Source organism: Capsicum annuum, chromosome 4 (assembly GCF_002878395.1).
Source record: "Capsicum annuum cultivar UCD-10X-F1 chromosome 4, UCD10Xv1.1, whole genome shotgun sequence".
NCBI classification, from domain to species: domain Eukaryota; kingdom Viridiplantae; phylum Streptophyta; class Magnoliopsida; order Solanales; family Solanaceae; genus Capsicum; species Capsicum annuum.
Genome location: NC_061114.1, coordinates 59,934,926 through 59,959,959, shown reverse-complemented (window position 1 = coordinate 59,959,959; position 25,034 = coordinate 59,934,926). Strand labels below are relative to the sequence as shown.

The window sequence follows — 25,034 nt, the reverse complement described above, 5'->3', positions numbered from 1 at the left end:
CACATTTTATTGGCACATAAAGAATTTTGAGTACCAAACAAATGAAAGAGGAAGGGATCAACTGTTTCTTCGAGGATCCACTGATCTTTTTTTCCTTTAATTTTAGCAGAATATCAATTGTGGTCTCCATTTCGGATCAGAACAAGATAAAATGAAAAATCAATATAAAGAGCCAATTATGGCCTTACGGGGGCCCAGGAGAAGCATCAGCGAAGCACCTAAGATCACACTGCAAACCTTAGTTTTAGATCTTCAATTTACAAATCTAGTTGAAGGGAAAATAATCAATTCAAATGCAAGAGTACAGTTCACTGAAAAGGTATATGTAAAAGGATGGAGATGTTGATCAACTCAAGAATGAGGCTCTCCAACATAAATGCCTCAATTCGGTGTTGACCTTCCATTCATGTTATCCTGAGGATTCCCAGGAGGTTGTGCTCCTGAAAACATCTCCATAACAGACCTCAAGGTCCCAGTCAATTCCTCAGGCATCTGGTCACCAAAACCGAGATTTACGCTCCTGCTTATCCTTATAACGGGCTCGTCGTTTGAGTCAGCGTTGCTGCTTCCATCTGGCCCATTTGAACCATGCTGCCCTTGGAATGCATCTCTTGTCATGTTCATAAGCTCGTTAGACAAATCAGGAATACCATTGCCATCAAATGACATTGATGCAAATGGCGGAGGCATGGCATGAGTTCTAGGTGCCCCAGCAGGCTGGTGATTTGAGGCTTGTCCATGACTTGAAGAGGCTGAGCTCTGCAAAAGACCCAAGGAAAGGAAAATGGGATTTATTTTTGGTTAAATGCTTACTCTTGTTAAATTAGATTGATACAGACCATTGAGGATGGATAAATGGGAAAAGGAAATGAATTTTTAAATCATTCGATTTTATTACTATTTTGTCAGATGACAGAACTACAGATACATGCTCCATTCTTTTACCTTTTTTTTTAAAATACAAATGTTGGAATCTATTCTTTCTTTTGAACAGAAAGATTACGTATGCACATAATATATTATTATTTGTAGTTTCTCACTCGAAAATGCTGCATTAATGGTGCTACCACAGACAGATAGACAGATTATTACCGGCAGAGGCGGAGCTAGCCTCCTTTAGGGGGTTCGGCTGAACCCCCTTCGACGGAAAAATATTATTTATACATGATTAAAATTATTTTTTATGTGGTTATAGTAGGTGTTGAACCCCCTTCGACTGAGTTTTCTTTGAATATTGAACCCCCTCAGTTGAAATCCCGACTCCGCCTCTAATTACCGGTTACCGGTACTGACTATTGAGCTCAGCACTTGATTTGGTTGTAAAATACATAACTAGTAATTATCAACTTAATAAATCTAGTAAAGCTCTTCTGTAATGCCACAACTGTCAGTTACCTGATCATTCTCCCTCTTCTGTTGCTCTTCTTTCAACTTTTGTTCTGCTACCTGCAAGTTCAAGATACGACTCATAGTACTGCAAACACCGATTTCCAGCTACTAGCCTTAGAAACCACAATGAACAATAGAACTAACCCGTATATTTTCCTTGACAGAATCACTATTAGGATCCAACAGCAATGCTTCATCAACAAGGCTTTATGTCAGAAATAGATATATTTTTCTGCAGATTAACTAGACAAGAAAATGAAAATATTTGTATCCTGGCACTGATTATCTAAATTTCTAACATGGTTGACAGAAAGTGCAAACCTCTACACTTCACAAGACCGAATAGCGACAGATGCATTACTAAGCACCATGATACAACATATAACAATTCACAGTTACTTTCACCCCAAACTAATCCCTCATAGACGCAGATATCAGTCCATGCCCCAGTTTGCATGTGCAAGATGGATTCCATCGCTTCAAACCCAGATTCTGACTGAAATTCTGCTTTAATCCATTTATTGGTTGGGGATTAAGAACTTCATTCATTATCTCTTGATGAGGGAAAAGATAAGGAGGAAGAAAGAAAGGAGGGTGATGGGCACTAAAGGCACATAGTGGCTTCTTCCACTTGTCTTTTCCTTTCAATTCTTTAAATTGCTTCAATTAGATTTTTGTAGTTACGCTTAAGTGGGTACACATGCATAATCATGACAGTAAAATGATCTTAAACTTTCCATTATGGATGTAGGAGGATTTATTTTTTGTCATAGACATCCAGCTGTCTTTTGACATTGTGGCCAACATTCCCTTTTCCTCTTCAAGTGCAGGACTTTAACCTAAGAAAACGTGAAATCTGGCATACTGTACAAATACCAAAGCAAGATTTTAGATATTTGCAGTAATATTAGCTGAGGTTTGTGAAATCATCCTGCAAATCTACACTTCCATATTTCATAATAAGTTAGATATTTACCACATTGTTCTTGTTCACATTATTACAAGGTAATAATCGACATGCTTTAAATAATACAAATTCTTACATCCTAATTATTACTTCATCTCATATTTTGTTATTCGGACAACAATAATTCAGGCAAGGTACAACTGAGTTGCTCAGACTCGGGTACAGGTGTCCGATACGGGTGCGGATCTAGAGGCCCGATCCTTCATACTCTAAATTTTAAGAGCCGTGGATGCGGATACGGATCCAGATATGGATACTGGGGCAGGAATTTGGCAAAAAATAATTCAAATATCTAAAAATAGAATTATAAAACCTAAATTATGAGATAGTATGTGGTAAACTGAGGAGAAAATATTGATCAAGAGGTCTTCTTTCCCGGAAGAAGAAGAAAAGAAAGGAGTGATGTGAAAATTTCTATATACAATGTATTCCATTTTCTTTAATTTCGCATTAGTTTTTTACTTTTTGTCTTGATTACAAAAAACATTGAACCAGCCCAAAACTTCTCCGTCGATTTTGGTCAAAGTATCCAAAATTGTTGCCCAGATCAGGTAAGGATCCCACGCCCATGTCATGTCAACACGGGTGCGGCACTGGAAATGAAGAGTCCGAGCAATCTAGATGTGCAGTATTTAATACACTCAAAAAAAATTTAGCCAATAAATCCTAAATATTGTAGGACATAAAAATGAATGAAAAGGAAAATGAAAGACTCGAATACGATTTTCCTGAAAGAATTCCATGCCTAATGCTTCCATTGCCAAATAAGTTACCCTTGCTAAAAAAAAATGCTTTCACTGCCAAAAAACAATTCCCAAGATTAGATATAACTATATGTCTACACCTCCGTCGCAAACTAGTTGGGGTTGCTAAATATATCCTCATTGATCATGTTACTCCATCTAAACTCATCTTAGACCAATAATATAAAAAAAAAAAAATTAAGGTAATGCATTTTCTGCAACTGCTATGTATCATATGGTTTCTAGTTCTATATTTTAACTGATGAAATTAACTCTGTCCTCATGTTCTATATTTTGTTTCACTTAATTTCATCAGTTCACTATGTGAGAGTTGGAGCATAAAGATGTTCGGTCTCAATAAATTCAAAACTATAGTGTACTCAAAAATACCAAGAAGCTTTCCAAAATTTTAAAGCCAAACTAACTGAATTACTAATAAAGAGAAGAGACATCCTTGAACCAACCTTTTGTGAATCCCTTATCTATCGCATCACGGTACTTTCCTTGAGCATAATAGGCAAATCCCAATCTACTATAAGCCTTGCTATAATTGGGGTTTACTGCAATAGATTTTAGGCAGTCTTGAACTGCTGCTTCATAATGGTGGATCTGGGTTAAAGCAGCTGCCCTGATACATCACAAAATTTCATCTTAAAATAGGCCTTCACAAATATTTACAGATCAGAAAGATTCAACTCATTGCTCTTAGAATTTTCAAAAAGTAGGCAAAATAGATAATCTCTCCATCCCAATTTATGTGATGGTCTTTCATTGGGCAAGGAGTTTAAGAATGAAAGGAAGACTCCATCCCAATTTATGTGATGGTCTTTCATTGGGCAAGGATTTTAAGAATGAAAGGAAGACTTTTGATGCTTGTGGTCTAAAATAAGTCATATATATTTGTGTGACTAAAAATTATCTCAGCAAGGATAAAATGAGAAGTTTACAGTTAAATTATCACTAAATATAGAAAGGTATGCCTTTGGGACTGACTAAAAAGGAAAGTGCATCACATAAATTGAGATAGAGGGAGTAATATTTTTTGCATGCAAAAAGCAATAATCACTTTCTTCCATCAATGTGATAATGACACACCTGTTGCAATAGTAAACCGCATTATCTTCACAAAGTGCAGTTGCAAAAGAATACAGCTCAATAGCATCAGGGTAAAGTTTTGACTGCATTGCTTTATTACCTATTAGAAAATCACAAAGAAAAGAGAGTGTTCGAGTAAAAATGTTTTGAAATAGAAAGTGAATTATACTAAACAAAACCTCTCCACAAGAAGACGCCAACCTCAAGCACACATTTGTGAGAATATTCAAGTTAAGGCCCCTGGGTTGCTTTAGAATTAGAAAGTAATTCTCTTCAAAATATTACTCTTCCCAATGATTGAGGTAGCTCAAAGCTCAATCCCCTGACACACTAAAATTAGGATTCAACTGCGTATGAGGATCAAAATGGAGAATGTGCTGAATTTAAGGCTTGAGAGAAACTCAGGTTACTGTGAACATAAAAGACTAGCTTAGCCTGTATTCAACTCAACATGTTTCGCAAGTCTCAATCCTGTAGGAATACGAAAAAATGATAGTTTCACGTGCAAATCGTGATTCAACTAGTTCGCTTTTCCAAAATATACTGGAAACTAGGGGAGCCTTGGTACGAAATGGGTTCAAACTGGCAAAATGAATATTGAAGATCCATCTTCTGATAACAGTGCTACTCTACCAGTTTATGTGCACCTCAACCATTCAACTGTGTACCTGCATCCTCCCATCAGCACATGTACGGGATCAGCACATGTACGGGGTAGCACAATCCACCAAGGCTTAAGTAGATAAGGAGAGTCACCTAATTTCTTTTTTTTTCTTCCTTACTTAAGGTCTTTATTCCAACTCCATAGACTGCTTAGACATCATCTTGGGTGGAATATTGATGATTCAACATAACAAAGTGTCCATTTAGAACATAAGGGGACTATGGACATTTCAAGTTTTCAACAATCTTGTAAAACTGAAAGTTAGATATGGAGGGAAAGTCGAGTCGATCGCCGCCTACAGAAAAATATACTGAGACAAACCTTTTGTGAACTATACAGTTGGGCACTAGACAAGGAGGCCTAAAATGAAGATTGTATAATTGGAAATGAATGGAACATCGAGGTATTCCAAGACTGGCAAATGCAAAATCATATTCCAGTTCTTAGGCTAGCTAGAAGAAGCTTTGAAACTGATTCTTCGACTTGGAGAGCAGGAAGGATAGTAAATTTAAGGTGAAATATAGCTATGAGGTACTGATAGTTCTGCTAATAAAAGAAGAATATGGCTCTCGAATGCAATCTGAAAATCAAAGCCCTGTTAAACATTGATTACATTGCCGCAAAAGAAACCTGCCTAACAATGAGAACATAGCAGCTATTACTTGTGTGAAGAAATAGTGGAAACAGCAAAAGACTACTGTTGGATTTCCCTGTTTGCTGGAAATGCTGATGTTTATTTATAAATCTATTTGGTGTGCTATGGATGATGCCAAACATTGTGAAACAAGCTGTAGGATGTTTTAAAAGACAGAAACTAAGGAAGACAATGCAAAGGATCTGACTACAGTGCCTTCTTGCATGTATGGAGAGAGAGAAATAGAAGATATTTTGAAGGGAAGAGTGAATGAGGGTCATACATCTAGAAGACATACATCTTTACAATATCTATCTACTTTGCTGAAAATACAAAATGTAAATTATTTGATACTTTCTTACATTTCATTTACTTGTTACATAGTTAATCAAGATATAGTATACAATATTGGAAATCTCACCACTTCGCTGTTTTACCACTAAAATACATATCATTTTCAAGAAAACAAAATATGTAATTACAACATACCTTGAGATTTTAAGATCTCAGCAAGGTTGTTTCGGTCGAACATAGCACATCCAGATTTTTGCATCTCCTAAAAACGCGAAAAGAAAGGTGGAAGGAGGATATTAGAGGAGCAAATAACTGCAATAATTATGATGAATCACGACAGAAACAACACTAGTCAGTAGATGTACACAAGCAAATGCGACAGACTCGGTGCCAGTGCCTATTTATAAATCTATATAAAATTAAATTAATCAATTGAAATGTGGTTTGTTGAAAGAGTTTAACAATCGGGACAATGAGCTAAAAAGTGTGAGAATTTTGTGGAGAGACCAAGGTGCTTACTAGAATATCTTCTCCCTTCGCTATTCTATCAGATTATATTATAGAAAATGTAAAAGAGAGAAGGTTTAATCTACATTTAGGAGAGGGGTGATAGTACATAAAGGAAAAAGGGTGGGTGAGGTGGTTTTTTTTGGGGGGGGGGGGGGGGGTGTGTGTGCCTAAAGATGTCAATATGCCTTATGGGAGTGGATTGTGGAGGAGTGGCTAGAAAACTAGTCGCAATAGAAAGGTATCCGCTCTAGCTTTTTAGGAAGAAGACTGTTTGCAAGATCCGGTCTTAGTGAGAGAGTTGGGATTGAGCTTTCACTAATACTAATAGAAGAACTTTGAGCAAAGGGAGGAAAGAGCTATAAGGATTAAGGAAGACTGATTCACTTGCTTTCGAGAACTAAGATTTACAGCTTATTGTCCGTTCGGTGAATCTTCTTCCGGGGAATTCCACTCTTCTTTCATAGATCAAGGTGGCATATCAGTTGTTCCTTTATACTTGGATCTGGTTTTATGCTATAAGTTATTCCGTTGAAGACTCCAAACAGGAACAACCGATATACAAATCTCATTAAACACAGAATTTAGTGAGCAGCGCCAAATCTTTCTACGGGTTACTTCTTTCGTCTATTTCGCCATCAAAGTGCTATGGTACCAGTTCATATTTGAGATAAGTCAAAAGGTATGGTATAGCCGTCTTTCCGAGCGAGCCTCTGGGATCTCCTGCAAACCCCCATGATGTGGTAAAGGGAGGATGTTCAGGGAAGAAGTGAGTGGAGATTCCCTGCAGAGAGTCGGACGAGGGGAGACCTTCATGTTCGGTTAGGAGGGCAGGGTTATCCCGACCCTATGACTTTTGTTCTATTGATCGATCAACAATTCAAGTCTAGCAGTGAGTGGAGATCCGGATAAGGGGGGACCCTCACGTCCAGTTCAGAGGGCAGGGATATCCCAACCCTATGACTTTCGCTCTGTTGATTGATCAACAATTCACTTCTTTTGGAAGGAGCTGAGAGGATTCGAACCGGGGTGATTTCGCAAGTAGATTGCCCGGCATTCAAGCAATCGGGAATGATTATATCACATACGCTTAAAGGGGCCAACAAAAATAGATCACCAAGTTTGGCATAGACATATAATCTTAACCGGGCAAGTTGTTGTGCGGAACACGAATAAGGTGCATTTTTCCGTGGGTTTTCGCCACTCGCTATCTGAATCAATTCAGAACGAAGTATGTACAAAAAAATAGTGGACATAGAGCATGTCCCCTAGCGGGGGAACTATTACAGAGGTTCAGTGAGCACCACGCCGAAGCTCCCTACCATTTTTTTCTCTTGCACTTTGGCCAATATGAGTTCACCAGGTACTGGCAGCTTTATCAGGGAATTTCTCATCTGAGTAGGAGCTTCCCAAAGAAAGCTTAGGAACCACATTAGCAGCACTTGGGATGATTTTAGGAGCGGCCTTTGGCTATACATCAAAAGCTCAAGGTGAAATTTGAATGAGATATATCTTTCTTTTTTCAAATTCAAAATGTTCATAATTGGGGTTATACAAAATCAGAGCCAGAAAAGGAAAAAGTGCAATGTGGAAAAGTATTCACTTACAACAAGAAACAACCACCCGTGTTTGGTGCAACACTTGCATTTTGGTGTATTCTTCTTTCTTTCCTTGGTCTTTCGTTCCATCATATTCCTAAAAACTTATCCAATTACAACGTATTAACCGCGATGTTCACCTTTGTTTGGAATGAAGATGGATGAACAGACACTTGAACCTGGAACTGATGAAATTCGGGGAAAACATGAGTCACATTTTTTTTGGGGGGAGGGGGGGGAAGGAGGGGGGGCGCAAGAGATGACCGCGCCTTTAGAAAAAAGTACCCTTGAAAAGACTAAAGGAACAGGGTGTGAGACGAGACTAATTCAAGAGTCTTGGACAGAAGGACGGGGACGGAGCTTCTTCTTGACTTTCATCATTTCTGGAAAGCTTATTTGAGCAGAGAATTTCCTTTTCTCCTCATTTCTTTCATAGACAGAAAGGTAAATAAAAACAACCCCAACATTAATAAAACACGAGCAAGTCAGATTGTGATCCCCAACGACAAGCAAACAGCCATTTTCTGATCAAGAACAGACATAACGGAGGCTCCATGTTAAACAGATTGCATCACAGAGTACTTCAGGGCTGGAGTAAAGAACCGCAAAAGAACCTATCCGGAACTGTATAAAAAGGGGTTGAGAACTACATAGATCTAAGACTTTCCTTTCTTGGGGGGACCTTTTTTAATACTAGTTTGCTGCTAGGAGTCCCTAGAGTAGAATTAATAATCAATAGAAATGGTAGGCACTAGGAGTGAGTGAACTACCCGGAAGTGAAAGGGGCAGCCTCTCTATAAAAGGGGATTGGATCACTGAGTACTTCAGGGCTGGAGTAAAGAACCACAAAAGAACCTATCCGGAACTGTATAAAAAGGGTTTAAGAACTACATAGATCTAAGACTTTGCTTTCTTTGGGGGCCCTTTTTTAATACTAGTTTGCTACTAGGAGTCCCTAGAGTAGAATTAATAATCAATAGAAATGGTAGGCACTAGGAGCGAGTGAACTACCCGAAAGTGAAAGGGGCAACCTCTCTATAAAAGGGGAATGTTGAGGGCTTGAAAGAATAAAATACGTAGAGCATGAACCAAGGTCCATAGGCGGATGACAAAGCAAGTATAGTTAGACAAAGCCGTAGGAACTCTTGCAACGCAATCACAGCTATAGGAAGTTAACTCCCTAAGACCAATGAGTCACTTTTTGATCCCTACTCCCTGAAGGAACTCTTAGCGTCATAGCTATATGAGCTCCGTGTTTGACATTTCTTTATACTCAATTTCTACTCACCAGCTTGAAAAGAAGCCTCTCTTAAGTTCAAGAGTTTAGAAAGGCTCTTAGCATGACAAGGAGCTCAAACTTCCTTAGAAGGAGATAAAGGGAACAGGGGCTTTATGATCGGAGAAAGAGAAGGGGCGTGGTTGGTGCGTCACTGGGTCGTTGGGGGAACCCGTAGGAAGGGGGAACGAACCGCCGAATTCACATCAGAAATCGCCAACATGAACACAAACGAAATCTTGAATTGTGTATAGAAAGAAAATGAACCACTTCAATTCTCGGGTAGCAACAGGGCGCTTATACCCCGACAGTGGGGCCTTATGAGGAAGGGCCCAGCTCAATAGGGACAGCACACACCCTACTTCAAGCACACCTCTGTATCGACTAAATCACTCCTTTAGTCTAGTCGGTGAAACCGGTGAATCACACGAGCTGGTTAAATGCATAGGGCAGAGAACTCGTAGTACCCCTTGATTGATCCAGCATATCAATAGCAACTGAATATCCTTCTCAGTTGAGGGTGGGAACTGAAATGGTAAGGACAATCGAGATTTCTTTCGGGGGAACAGAGAATCCAAAGCGGAAAGGTGGAAGTCGACCACTAAAAAGGGCAATTCTTAAGATTCTTTGATCTCGAAAGCCCAACACTCGGCCTAGGAATTCTTGTCCAAACCTTTTATCCATAAGCCAATCAATAGAAAAGACAAGCCGGCCATCATTCGACACCTTCCACCGATAAAGCATGCTTTATCAGGAGAGTCTAGAGAGCTCTCTATCTTTCCCCAAATTCCGACTAGCGCGGTTCTTTTTCTCGACCAATTTGAATTCCATTTCATTTTGGGGAATTCCGTGTATAGAAAAAGGGAGTCTTCAAGTTCAACTAGCTCTAGGGTTGTTGAAAATCTCTTTGCCTTCGACGAAGTACATGTTTTTGAAGTAGACAAAACCTCTGCCTTAAGGAAAAGTGTATCACCCAAGGTTACGAACCAAAGGAGAGAGGCTAGGTCTCAAAACTATCGTTGCATACTACCCGGTGCTTAGTGCTTGCAGGTCTGACTGGTACCTTTTCCCTCTGCTTCAATCAATGTTAAGTCTGACTACGCCCGCAACTGACTACTTATGCAGCTGACTACTTATTGAAGATACTCAGCTCCGCATAACATAGGGATTAGCACACTATCGAGAAAAACATAGAATTGTAGAAGATCCAACATGCACAGCACGACGATCATTATTATTATCCCCGGCCACAGGCCAATGAGCATGGCTTCCCATATGCCAAATAACTTTGAAGACTAGCTCCTACATTCCTTGTTCTAGTTCCAAAAGCTTTTATAGACCAGTCTATCAGATTCGGCCACCGCCTGACTAAACATACCAATAGTCGAAAAAAAAAATACTCAAACTGATTCCAAGATGTATGATTGAATCAACGTGATTTGTACTTTATTCAAGCATTGGATCTCCTCTCTCATCGCAATTAAGAGGGGTCATGGAAAGAACAAGGTTCAAAGTAAAACAACCCACAATCCCAAAACCTGCTTTATCTGCCGGAAGTCGTGTAAACTAGAAATGAATTAACAAATATGAAGCAAGACCTACTCCCTCCCATCACAGGAATAATTGAGGAGAGTTTATCTCTACTCACCAACATTGGCATAAAAAAAGTAGGAATGGATAAATAACACATAAATCGAGGGCTATGCAGATCCTCAAGCATATATAAAATGGAATGGACCAAGCTACTTATGAATGTTAGAAAAGGAACAAGAAACTCTCTTTATGGGGAAGGTCGTATGTAGGAAAATTAAACAGAATTCCTCCACTATGAATGGACTGATCTGAAGAGCGAAGACTTGATTTGATAAAGAAAAGGCCTCCTCATGTTGTTTTCTTTCTTTCTCTCTCCTACTGACTATTGACATATGACAGTCCGATTCTATTGAGCATGATACCCACCCTCTACAAAGTGATTTTTGAAAAGGTCTCTAAACGACTCTCTGTCTTCGGTTCCAAAAGGTTTAATGAATGGCTTTTTTCTCTACCTACCACCCATGAAAAGACAGACTATATAGGGCCACCCGCCCTGGTTCAAATACTATTTTATCCTACCTCGCTCACCGCCCCTCAGGCTTAAAAGCCTTTTCAAGCCGAAGGAGCTGAGCCTAAGACCACGTACTTAAGAAGGTATGGAGCGTTCGAGTGGCTCGTGATGACATTTGGTAAGGAACCAACCACGTTTTGCACTCTTATGAGTAAGATTTTCCAGTTATAGGTTCTATAGGAACTAGACGATCCTATTTGATCAAATACCTAGCGACAAACTCTTATGTTCCTTTCATTATGGTATTTTTGGTACCAAGTAACTTTGTTCATTAAGGCAAGGACAGATGGGAAGAAATCACTAGTGCTTTTGTCTTTGCTGGGATTTGAACCTGAGGCCTCATGATTCTCAACCCACTTCATTAGCCACTGCGCCACATCCTTAGATGCCAACAAAAAGCTATTATAAGTGTGAGAAATATAAGAGAAAAATATTATTGAATTGTTGTAACTACATTATTACATTGAGGCCCTATTTATAGACAATACATTCCAATCTTTTTCCTAATAGGACACTACATTACAATCCTTTTCCAGGTAGAATTTTATATGCTATTCCAATTCCTACTCATATTCTAACAATAAGACCAAAGAGTTGACATATTCGCAAAATAAGTCGAGACTATTTACATGGGAAAGGTTACCCTACTAAAAAGGCTAGCTAAACATTTGCCTTTGATGGTACGAATAGGAGTTGAAATACCATCAAAACATTTGTGGTTTCTTTCAAGCCATTACAAAGACGACGACAACAACTACATATAAAGTGTTATCCCACAAGTTGGTTCCGGGGAAGGTGGTGTGTACACAGTCGTACCCCTACCTTGTTAAGGTAGAGCGGCTGTTTCCGATAGATCCTCGGCTCAAGTAAAGTATCTCAAAATTAAGTATGGAAAGGAACAGAAGAAGTTTCGTTCAAGCCATATGCACCAAAAAATTACATGCGGGTACTCCAGATATATAATACATGCTTTTAACATTATTTGCATTCAGAGAGGTATATGAAGCCTGAGTCTCAAGAAAGTTGACAATTACACCACATGGTTGAGCAGGAAAACAAGAAAACAACAGGAGGAATATCAAATACTGTGTTTTATCAGCAATTCCATCAAGTTCGGAATACTCATGCATCACAACTGCAGAACCATGAAAGAAATAACTTTATGTATCAGTATATACCTCCAAAGCAGTGTGAAATATTCTTGATGCTCTATCCAGCTGAGCCTGATCGTCTTTTCCATCTGGCAAGCTTCCGAAATAGTGAGCTTTTTCAAGAGCGTCAAAAAATTGCCCAAAGAGCTCATCTTTGGATATACCTGCAAAGCATGATAAACAACAAGAGTTGATTAGCATAAAGCGCGCGATTAGGACAAACAGTAAAGAGGCAGTTCTACCTGCCACTGTGACAAACATATGTTGTCAGGGGAAACATATCGAATGCAAAACAACGTTAAAAACATTTGGATGACATATTTGGTACAACAAAGAAAAAAGCACAAGAGCATGCATCTAGAAAAGTAGCACTAATCGAACAAAAGACTCCAAGGAAAGCAAGTAACCCATACTTGCTATTCTTTGCAACCATGTCAGCAATCTACATGTATGTCATTTGAACTGAAGGCCCCACTTCCACATTCCAAAGATAGCCTTGAAATATAAAGACGTATACCCTAGAAGAATGATTTTGTTATCTAATAAACTTAACTTCAATCTTAAACAAGCAGAGAACAGTCTATACGTATCTTCTACAAATATTCCTCTTTACTCTATCCATTTCATTTCGATACGAAGAAAATAGTCTATGTGGCAAATTAGGGATTCTCCGAACTAATGTTATTAAAAGTCATAGCTCTGTCACTTGATGCGATGAACCGATGCAAAGCTAGAGATTATCGCTTCATGGGTGAAGCCATGTGCTTTGAAGAAGTTCGCACTCAAACAATCTAAACAAAGTGATTCCAACGAGAAAACACCATTTCTTTGAATCTCAACTTTGGAGAGTTGCATTGATATCAGAATTCTTGCGTTATCTATTTGCATAGGCGTTATCTTTTGAGAATGATAAGCATTATTGAATTTAGGATGCTGAAGTTAGTTATTTTGAATTGCAGCTTAATTTTTATTGTACTACGTATAAAGATGTGTGATACGTTTTAGTTGCGCAAGTGCTGGTTAACTTCTTGCTCTTCACTCCAAGCCCCATGAACCTTGTTTTTCTTGTGGCACTTTTCGCTGATAAAAAAAAGTGGCGGCTCCAAATTTATGGGTTCTTTATATGATCATTCTTATCCCTATATATATTAACTTAAGCCTCTAGCATTTCACTACCCAAACAAAAAGGACTCCTGACAAATGTTAGACCTAATACAAGTGTAATACAAGTGACTGTGTGTGTGCGTGTGTCGGGGGCGAAGGGGGTTATATACACACACACAAAAGAAAGATTATTGTAACACACAACAAATAATCAGTTAATATATACAAATTGAAGAACTTAGAACTAGGCAAAATATACGAAGTGCCTTGGTGCTTGCAGTAAAGCGCCACCTAAGCAAGGTAGAGAGGCTTGGGTGCACATAACATCAGAGGTTTAAGTGCGTTTCAAGCGACCATTAATGATACTATGAAATGAAGATGACAGCACAAACATATGGACAAAAAACATCATGCATTAAAAGCAAGATGGTAAAGAGCTTTAGCCTTACCAAACGTCTGAGCTTCTTTTGTCCCATCTGCGGCCTGATAAAAGAAACAGAACAAGATAAAGCTATATACTGCACAAAATGTAGAAAGTAAAAGGCTTCCACATACCAATAGTTCATTTACCGTTTGGTAGGAAAAAATAGAGATTAACGGCAGCTAATGTTTGATCTAAATTAATCACAAGAAATGTCTAAGGCAACAAAAAATGCTCCAATAAGTCCTCTGTCGTGGCTGTACTGTCAAGCACACAGTACGGCAGATGAAAGCATTTGACAATCATTTCAAGCTAATTTGTACCATCCATAATTGAAAATGAAAGTTCTTTCAAGCAAGGATTGTCTAGTGACAAAATTTGGCATAAACCATTCCTATCCAGAATTTTGAATTTATCCATACAATTCTGCACCATCAAGCACATAATTTCCAATCAATAGAACTTCCTTGCATCATTATTTTTCAATAATATCACAGTAACATAATGACAAATTTATAAAGTTCCTACTTTTTGGGCTGCAATTTGATACGCAAGTCATAAGCACCACGGTCAAGCACAAGTATAAGAGTTGAGACACCCCGAACACGATATCCACAGAGGACAATCTTGTGGACCTCTTTATTTTAGTAGACCAAGTAAAGCACTTTACTCTAGTAGCAAAATGTGTTCGAAAGTGCGGTTTGTTGTGGACCTCTTTATTTCCACAGGGTGATTTAGGGATATGAGTACTATTTAAACAAAAAGGTGCATGCCAAAATTTACTACCTATTAAATAAGAATGTGACTAAATGATCATGGTCATGCCCTTAGTATCACAATTTTCCCAAACATGAAGGAAAAATTATTATCGTGTGTCTAGTAGTTGAAAAATAAGAGCGAATGTAGATGTAGACAACATAGTGGATATAAACCCACAGATTTATTACTGATAGGCCCCCATATAGAAAAGAGAAAGCAAACATGTTGATATAAGGAATAGAAAATGGACCTAAAATACATGAAACTATCAAAAAGAATCAAGCAGAGAAAATTAAAAGGCAAAATTAAGAAAACATCAAGAAAAAAGGGGTAGAATGGGAGGAGGAACCAGCAAATGTGCATCTTTAGCATCTACAACCTTTTGTCCTGAAGATGTACAAGGAGCATCTGGCAGAGATATATCATGAGTACGATCTACATTTATTTGGCTTTGGTCAATTGCTTCTCGTGAACTGAATATGTCCACTAATGAATCTGAACTTGAGGCATAAGATGAAGGACCAATCTTAAAAGCCTCTGATAGACACTGCTTAGCAACCTCAAGTCCTTCATCATCAGCTCCTGGAGCAGGTTCCACTATGAAACAAGAGAGACACTGTCAGTAAATGCAAAATTTATATTCAGTCAACCCTCTCTATAACAACCCCGTTTGTGTAGACCTTTTTTTGGCTTATAGCAATTGGTTGTTATACACCTATAACATCATTTAACATGTAAATCTTATTTGGCTGTTATAAACAAAAATTACCTAAAAAGTAACTTTCTTCATTTTTAATATAATAAAGGATAAGAAAATTATTTTTTAGCTTTGAAATTAAAGAAATAACTGAGAAAGACTTGGAGAAAAAATTCTGCAATTGTATTGTCAAAGGAAATTGTTTTATTAATAACTCAAAAACATATATTTATAGCTAAATTTCTAACTAGAAAATATAAAAATAAGCAACTAAACTTAAATTCAAATTTAAATTCAAATAACAAAGAGATAAGCCACACAGAACTCTAATAATTTAAAACTGCTAATAGTTATCTATTTTATTTCTGACACATATTTTCAACACTGCTCCTTCGATCAGAAATTGTAGATTGTAGTCTTGGCTGAATTGACCTCTTGAATAAATCTGCCAATTTATGTTGGTCTTGCAAGGCTTGTGTGCATCTTCCACTGGATTAAATAAGAAACCTTTGCCTCTCATTTCAATTTGTAAAATCTCATGATTAGTGCAATAAAAAATTCGACAATATTTGTCTCCAAATAATAATTTAAATCCTTCTTTCATTAGTTGGCCAACACTTAACAAACTTTTATCAATATCGGGCACATAAAGGACATTTGAAATTATTTTTGTACCTGAAATTGCTTTGATTGCAACATTCCTTTTACCTTCTGCAGTAACAGTCACCATTTCCGATTCTGACTTTCTTATTTTCCAAAGGCAGAAACTCTTTAAAGAGAGTTTTTTCATATGTCATGTGGTTTGTACAACCAATGTGTCAATCATCCAAAAATCAAATTTCTAGGTTGAAACATATATTGCCACAAATAAGTAATCTTCTTTTTCTTCTTTGGTGACTTGGGCATCTACTTCATATTTCTGCAATTTGCTTTTGCAAATCACAACTTCATGACCAAGTTGATTGCAGATCTTGCATTGTACATCTGGTCTCTCCCAACATTTAAATAGAGGATGACCTATTTTGCCACAGTGCTGGTAAGGTGGGTAATTTATTCTGGAATTATTACCTTTGCTTTGAGTCTAGTGGTTGGCTGCCAAAGCTTCTTCAACCATATCATCCTGCCTCATGAGCCTCCCGTGAGAAATATAAGAGAAAAAGACTATTGAATTGTTGTAACTACATTATTATATTGAGGCCCTATTTATGACACTACATTCCAATCCTTTTCCTAACAGGATACTACGTTACAATCCTTTTCCTAATAGGATACAACATTTTTTCCTAATAGGGTTCTATATGCTATTCCTATTCCTACCCATATTCTAACACTCTCCCTCAAGCTGGTGCATAGAAGACATATGTACCAAGCTTGTTATGGATGTAACTAATATGAGAATCGGTGAGGGACTTAGTGAAGATATCTGCAAGAAAATTGATAAGGACTGCTTTGGACGTCTGGGAGACCTCAATTGAAACGGAACAAACTGAAAAAATGATCCGAAAAGTAGTAAATATTGCCGTAAAGTCGATGTGTCGCTGGAAAATTGCCGAAAACTGGTATAAAATATACGGGTCATCTCAAAATCAAGAGACAAAGAGATCTTGAACATAAAAGTCACCGGAAACTTAGCCGAAACATGCTCACAGGTCGAATAATTAAACTTGATGGCTGAAAAGTGACTACAATCTGAGGAAAAAAAAAGTATATGAGGAGGGTCGGAATGATGACACGACCCTACTGAAAAAGAGAAATATGTGTAGGGTCGTAATGATGGCACGACTCTATTGAGAAATAGAAATTATATGAGTAGGGTCAGAATAACGGCACGATCCTACTGAAAAAGATAAATTATATGAACAGGGTCGGAATGATGGCACGACCTTATTGAAAAAAATCCGAGGAGTCACCGGAAAAACGTACGAAACTATGTAAATTAAATCTGAGGAGTCACCAGAAAGATGCATGGTGCTATGCAACTCAAATATGAGACAGTAGTCCGGAAAGATGCACGGTGCTACGCAAATCAGATATGAGAAAATAGTCACCAAAAAGAAGTACGGTGCTAAGAAAAATAGATATGAAAAAGTAGTCACCGGACAGAAGCATGGTGCTACGCAAAGATATGAGAAAATAGTCACTAGAAAGATACACAGTGAGTCAGTGACCCAACTTTTGCTAACATAATCATTGGCCAGATAGGCGGCATATATGGATTATAGCCGCCCGCCGACGGCGGAAACTCTTTGATTCTTTACTAAGATCGTGGAAGCTCTGATACCAGGTGAGAAATATAAGAGAAAAATATTATTGAATTGTTGTAACTACATTATTACATTGAGGCCCTATTTATAGACACTACATTCCAATCTTTTTCCTAATAGGATACTACGTTACAATCCCTTTCCTAATAGGATACTACGTTACAATCTTTTTCCTAATAGGATTTTATATGCTATTCCTATTCCTACTCATATTCTAACACCTCTTTTGCTCTTGTGCCTACAATGTATTTAACAATTCTGTCAATGATACGGGCACGATCATGAAGATGGACGTACATGAGTATGCATTAAATCAGGTCGAGGGAGTGTACAAGTTGAAGTGTGAAAAGGGCTTCAGAACACTCCAAAGCCGCCCCTACATGCACTCCAAGGGCGCCCTTTTGCCCCTTCATTAAGGGCTTTTTGGACCTTTCACTTTGTTTTGTAATAAGTCTATAAATAGACTATTGTTAAGTCATTTTAGCTTTAGTTGTTGAATGTTGTAGAAAGAAAAACTTGAAACATCCTTCTCTTTTTGAGAGAGTGTAACACCTTCGTTGTAGGGCTTGGAAAAGTCAAAACTGAAATGAGGGATAATTCACGTGCGGAATCACTTGAGATGCAAAACTTAGCTAGAAACGTTGGTGCTTGAGTGGTGGACGCCCTTTTGTGTCATGTAATAGTGTTGGTGTTGCTTTTACATTAGTTAAGGGTCTTAGTGTTTGAGATACACTTAGGTTCTTAGTTCTTGTAGGAGTTTATGTCTCACTACCTATCTTTATCTCCTTGTAATCGTTTGAAGTGTTTGTTTTTTGTTTAGTGAATCTGTTGGTTTGTTTCCGTTTTGTTGTTGTTGTTCCTTGTCATCTTGTTGCTCATCTCTTGTTGTTGTTGTTTTGGTGTGAAATACACCTTGTTCTTTCGTCACTCTTGTGTTATTGTTGATTGACCGAGACTTGGTATCCTTGGGTCCTCGGTTTCTCTCGTGTTTTGTATCTTGTTTCCGTGTTGTGGGTTGATTTTATTATCAACCAAGGTAATCTTTGGACAAGTCTTTTATGTTTTCCAAGGTAGTTATTGATACTTCGTATCCTTCAGGCAAGAATTTTTTCAACAATTCTTGAATCTTTAAATTTTGTGCCAAGCAATCGTACCTTATTAACAATGTCAAGAAGTCGGTCTAAGTACTCTTTGACGGTCTCAGATTCTTCATCTTTTGCAATTTGAATCCCTTATTAGATTCAACACCTTCATACCTCGTATTCTTTCATCTCCTATACATTGTTCCTTTAGATAATTCCAAATTTCTTTTGTTGATTTAAAGGTCATAGTTTTCGTGAAAATTGTTGGGACACACACTAGCAAAGTTGTTTTTGCCTTTGATTTTATGATTTTCTTTTCCTTATGGCTTTTGATCTGGGCTGCCTTGAGATTATTGGGCAGCGGAAGAACAACATAACCCTTCTCTACAGCCTTCCAAAGATCTACAGCCTCAAGATAAGTCTCCATTTTTACTGTCCAAAGTTGGTAATTCTCACTATCAAAGACAGGAGAAGCTATTTAGGAAAAGTTGTTTTTAGAATTCATCTCACTCACAAATCCCACAATAAAATGGCTCTAGATACCGATTGTTGGTTTTTAGCTTTGAAAGTAAGGAAATAACAGAGAAAGACTTGGAGAGAAAAAATACAACAATTATATTATCACAGAAAATTGTTTTATTAATAACTCAAAGACATTTAAAGCTAAATTTCTAACTAGAAAATATAAAAATAAGCAACTAAACTTGAATTCAAATTTAAATTCAAATAGCAAAGCGATAACTAATTCTTAAATTTAAGCCACACAGAACTCTAATAATTTAAAACTGCTAATAGTTATCTACTTTATTTCTGAGACATATTTTCAACAAATAATAATATGTGCTAAGTTACTCGGACTCGGGTGCGAGTATCCTACACGAGTGCACATCTGAAGGTCGAACTCGGCAAGATCTAAATTTTAAGATTTGGGGGTGCAAATCCAGATATGGATATGAGTGTGGGGATTTGGCAAACACGTTAATTTTATCATCCATAAATTTGTATAAAATATAAATTAATTATAAAAAAAATCAAAATGCTAATAAGTAATTTACTAAATATCCCTCTTTTCTATTAGAAAAATATTTATAAATAGCATAATCTAGATACTGAATAAAATATATTTATTTAGAGCATAAACTTATTTGTAATGTATAAAATACTTCTTCGAAGGTAGTGGTATAGACTGCGTACATCTTACCCTCCCCAGACCCTACTATGTGGGAATATACTGGGTTTGTTGTTGTTGTTGTTATTTTGTTTCCTTTCACTTACTTGCCAGAAGTAGGGGAATAAAGGGGTTATTTATTAGGTACAATTTACAATTACAGTTCCTTAAGAATTGCAATTCTCTCTGTTCCCCAAGACAACTCTGTCTTCTGAGCTATGCAATTCTCGCTTTCACCAAGATAACTCTTTGTCTTCTGAGTTATGGGTCGTCTTCCCGGAATGAGTCTTTCAAGCTCCCTGGTTCTTACTCTCAAATAAGAAAAAGAAAACCATTCAAGGTCTACCTGTTGCTGTTACGGTCTACCGAAAGTTGGAATAATATTGAAGGTATGTTATTTCCCATGTCTTAAATTTTCTTTATCTTTTATTTTGAGAAATCAATTTCTCAATTTTGTCCACAAATTTGTTCTTGACCCTGGTCAACGTATCTAGACTGGATTGACCAAATCTGACCCGCACCTGTGTTGTGTCGAGATGGGTTCGGCAACAAAAACGAAGAGACTGCGCAACTTAGAATACATGCATATCTTTCGATTCAAAAATCTATAATTATCTAAGTATGTATCGATGTTATAGTTTTTGTCAAAAGTGATGTATTAAAGATTCAAATATGTGGTCAAAATAATAGTAGTTATTAGTTATTGTTAGATATGGTATAACTAGTGTAGATATGAGAATATTCTGTATAATCGGTATAGATATGAGAATATTCTCTAATCCCTAGTATCAGGCAATCACCTCAGGAGATTGTGTAATATTTTTTCATTTTTTTTTCCTTATTCACATTACCTATAACAACTATTTAATCCCATCAACTTGAGCAAATAATCAATCAATACAATTCCCAATATCTCTTCTCTTCTTTTTCAATTTCACAGTTATCTTAGAGATTGATTTTTATATGTGGCTTTATGACAACAAAGCAGTACAAGTGCTTTTCTTATTCTGAAAATAAATGACTAGCAACAGACGAGGAAAAAGTAGAATCATTTAATAGTTGAGCAAGGAAAAAAAGTAAAAATCATTTAATAGTTACGTAAGGTTGTTATAGAGGGGTAATTTTACAAAGAATGTATTGTTATAAAAGGGCAGCTAGGTCCACTAAAGCTTCCTCTATTCGCGGGGTCCGGGGAAAGGCCAGACCACAAGGGTCTATTGTACACAGCCTTATCTTACATTTTTGCCAGAGGTTTCCACTGCTTGAACCCAACTTTACCTCTTTCTCTAAGGCTCCCCTTCATAGAGTGTATTGTTATGTTGATGGATATTGTTGTTCTGGGAAAAAATCTATTATGAGATAAAATATAACATAAAAGATCGGTTCTACAAAAGCTTGATTGTTATATTGAAATGTTGTCATAGTAGGTGGCTATTATTAAGAGGTCTGAAAATACTAAGACTTGAGGAGACTTCCAACTGACAAAACAAACAGCAGAACAACAGACATGATTAAGAGAATCAGGAAAGCAACATGCACCAATTAATGTAATATTGAACAAAGCATTAAGGTTCCAAAAAAACTTGATATTTCCCAATTCTGCTGCACAGTCAACCAGTATTGGGACTTGTAAGGGTTATAATCATTTCCAGTCTAACCTGCTAACTGAGTTTTGCTTCGATAAATGTACTTGGAATCCCTATGGGCACAAATTAATGTTCAGGAATCACTAAAGGCCCACATTAGTGCTCATCTAGTACTTCTGTTTGGATCCCTCACCTATTAAAGCAAATAAATTGGTTTGCATAAAAGTAGCCAACACTGGTCCCTTGTTACTACTACTGAGTTGTACGATCTCTCACTCTTATATCCCAATTTTGTTTATATCTTTCTCAAAACAGAATTTTCATATGTATAGAGCAATCTGGTTATCTTTCATAAGAGTAAGAGAAAATGATCTGGAAAAACTGTCTAAATGTTCAAAAAAACTGTCTAAATGTTCAAAAACAGGGACACGCACAAGCCGAACAAAAGCAGCTTGGTGACTCGAACCCCCAACCTCAAAGTTGGAGGCATAAGGTGTTTTCCACTTGAGCTACCTCTCTTTTCCCTTTTGATCGATCTCTTTGAGATAGATACTTGCAAAATCACAACGATTTCATTGGAAGAGAAGCATTAGCAACAAATACTAAAGGACCTCTGCCCACACTAATACCATTTTAAAGTAATAGACGTTGGAGTTAACTCAACCCCAAAAGCTAGTTCAAGAGTACAGAATTGCTCAAGACCATATAAGGAGATAAATTTGCCTCCCACCCACCCGATATGGGACTGAACACCCCTGCACACCCAAGATTAGACATTTGAAGCGTGGACAGTATAAGATGGGTCCAGTAGAGCAAGGAAGGGAATGCATGAAACATAATCCTTGGAAGAAACTTACAAGATTGGGGCATACAAGAGATGGTCAGACTACTAGCAAAACTTTTGAACACTAGCATCAACAACCTAGCTCCTAACCAATTTCGATGGGGGACACAAATATCAAGGAATTCTCAGTGAAAGTAGCATACAAAATGCTAGGACCCCAAAATACAATCATAAAGAACTTGCCCTGGAAGCTCATTTGTAAAATCAAATTACCCTCACGATTAGATGCTTCAATTGGACTGCCTCACGAAGCACGTCTGACACAAGACAACTTGACACCAAAAAAATCTCATATTGCAAAGGTGCTACATGTGCTTGAAGGATTCTGAATCACATAGTCATCTTTTTTTACAATGCCCAGTGCAGTGCATTGGATCTATGGAGCATGTTTATACCACTTTTTGGGTTCAGATGGGTCATGCCATAGAACATCAAGGATGCTTTTGAAAATTGGAGTAATTGGAGAGTTGATAGCTCCACCAAGATAAGATTGAAGGTGATACCAGCAGCTATATTTTGGAGTGTTTGGAAGGAGAGGAACAGAAGATGCTTCGATGGGATATCAACTACCTTCCCGACTTTAAAAGATAGATGTCTTATGTACCTGTATAGTTGAATTTATTTGTCTCCAATAGACTCCCAGATACCTTTAAACTTTGTTAGCTCCCTGACTTTAGCTTGAAGATTGTAATGGAGCTACTTAGTTACTTTTGCTTCTACTCTTTTGTAACTACTTTGCATCCTTTTGATGCCAGAAATGGGATCCTTTACTTCATCAAAATATTGGGTGAAACAAGAACTGGGTGGGCCCAACTCCGATAGCAGGTTGATGTGTGTGACTATCTCAGCTAAAAGAATAAATTGTTAAGAGAGACCACACTTTTATATCCTTAGTTATATTTTTAACAACTGGGAAGTGAGGAGATGGTTTGCTGGTTTGTGAAGGAGCTATAGAAGAGAAAGGAATACGAGGATTTGAACTAGAGAGAAAGATGGCAGGTTGAATATGATGGATCTCTTTTTTTTGGGCCGCATTCCGAATTCACTGAATTTAAAGTTTACTTATTTAGCTAAAGTCTCAAATTTGAATGATGGATCAATATAATTAGTAAAGGAGGTTCAGTGATAGGATTTCAAACTTGGAATCGAATATATTAACAACGCAGGGAGGTGTAGCGGTAAGGTTGGAGATAGGTATGGTGGTTGTAAATGGTAAATGATGGTGGTCGGAGGAAGTGGGTGGCCCAGTGGAAAAGCTGAATGGAAAACATGGTGGTATGGCTGATCAGATTTAGAGTGAGGGATGAGAGGCAGCAACTTGATGGTTGTGGAACATGACTAGTTAGGGCGTCTTCTTTTTCCACTTCATGTTTTTTCTTATCCTTGCTTTTTCAATGATTCCTTCTTAGTTTGGTTTGTTCTTTCAAATCAGTTAGTAATTAGCATCTTCATTTTGGCTTATCCGCTTAGCCTACAATCTTCTTTTCCCCACTTTTTAGTCCTTGTTAGAACATGCAACCAGATATCAGAATTCAGTTACTGTTGTCTGTAAGAATCACCTACAACACCAACTCCACAACATAAGGATAAAGTCAAAATTGTAATTTTGCTCAAGCACTGAGAATTGGAATGTGTTTTACTTGCCTAACAACTCTCCTAGGAATTTATGCAGCGCTCTAAATGCAAAAGATAGACAGCCGGAAGTTCCCATTTGTAGTTCTCTTCAATCCTTGGCGGGTTACTCATTCTCTAAAGAAATTGTAACTCTTGAATATCAATAAAACAATGCATCCTAAGCACTCGTGCTAGAACCACATCAACTGTCATATGCAAGCGGCAAGACCCTAATGTTGCCCATGTGTGTCCGTGGTAAACACTCCTAACGTACTTTTAGAACAATAGTTTCCCTTCAGTCACTTTAAATTCTCATGCTCCACTCCCTTCAGATCTACTGGAAAATAAAAGATGGTAAGCAGGCCCAGAACCAGTCAATTACATACACAAGAAAATAATGCTTCGCTGATGAGTTTCAGGTCTAAACAGAATATGCTGAGAAGATCAACTTGCACCAGAATTAATATAAAATTCTGATCCTAACCTCCTCTCTCCCCCCTTTAAGGTCACAATTACCTATGAAGCTTTAGCTTCCCTTCGTACAATCCAAGGTTCTAATCCTGATGCCATAAAAAGGAAAATTAATCAGGGCGGAGGCTATATTTATGCAGTGCACTAGAATAATTCATCAACTCTGTCCAGAATTAGCTAGTAGATCCACTTTATCGACAGTAAGCCGATAACTTGACTTACTTTTACAAAATGAACTGTTCATAGCTGATTTAGCTTAGCAACATCTGTCTGGACTGCTGAATAGCACACTCTGTGAAGCTTAATTTATGTTTAATCAGTACCCAGCTCTAATTTATAAATACTACTAGAGACTGATCTAAGCGACGAGGGAGACAATTATAAAAAGCAGATGTGAAGACGAATATTTTTATAGGTAGGTTGGGAAAGGGGAGAAGTTACCGGAATCGAGAAAGCGCAAAAAAGCGAGGACTATGCGACGAGAGAGAGGAGAATCTGTCTTCAGCTTCGCCATTGACGGAGACACCACCGCGTGGCTTTTATCAATCTGGTCTGGTCTCTTTCGTTTATTAGTAGCGTATATATATATATATAAGCGGGTA

General features: G+C 37.6%; 1 protein-coding gene across 6 annotated transcripts; it reads right to left on the bottom strand.

Moving 5' to 3' along the window:
• Positions 1-202: 202 nt before the first annotated feature.
• On the bottom strand, positions 203-25,034 carry LOC107868063 (small glutamine-rich tetratricopeptide repeat-containing protein alpha). Of its 6 annotated transcripts, none has more exons than XM_016714627.2 (10): positions 24,874-25,034; positions 15,056-15,303; positions 13,976-14,009; positions 12,450-12,586; positions 5,982-6,048; positions 4,195-4,294; positions 3,564-3,727; positions 1,534-1,580; positions 1,396-1,446; positions 203-759 (listed from the first exon to the last, which is right to left on the bottom strand). In XM_016714627.2, exons 1-10 carry the CDS (start codon positions 24,944-24,946, stop codon positions 382-384), a joined length of 1,299 nt encoding a protein of 432 aa, XP_016570113.2. In that variant the 5' UTR covers positions 24,947-25,034; the 3' UTR covers positions 203-381. The 6 variants fall into 6 exon arrangements, with proteins under 6 accessions (XP_016570113.2, XP_016570114.2, XP_047267784.1 ...); XM_016714628.2 differs by having other exon boundaries at positions 15,086-15,303; positions 24,874-25,029; XM_047411828.1 differs by having other exon boundaries at positions 15,086-15,303; positions 24,655-24,944.

What these genes read in the sequence shown, in the direction of transcription:
- LOC107868063 (XM_016714625.2), bottom strand. Translation starts at nt 16,193, where the DNA reads ATGAAAAAACTCTCTTTAAAGAGTTTCTGCCTTTGGAAAATAAGAAAG. An exon ending in GCGGTTTACTATTGCAACAG is followed by an intron (nt 3,728 to 4,194) that starts GTGTGTCATTAT and finishes GTGATGTATCAG; the next exon opens with GGCAGCTGCTTTAACCCAGA. An exon ending in AGAAGAGGGAGAATGATCAG is followed by an intron (nt 760 to 1,395) that starts GTAACTGACAGT and finishes GGTCTTTTGCAG; the next exon opens with AGCTCAGCCTCTTCAAGTCA.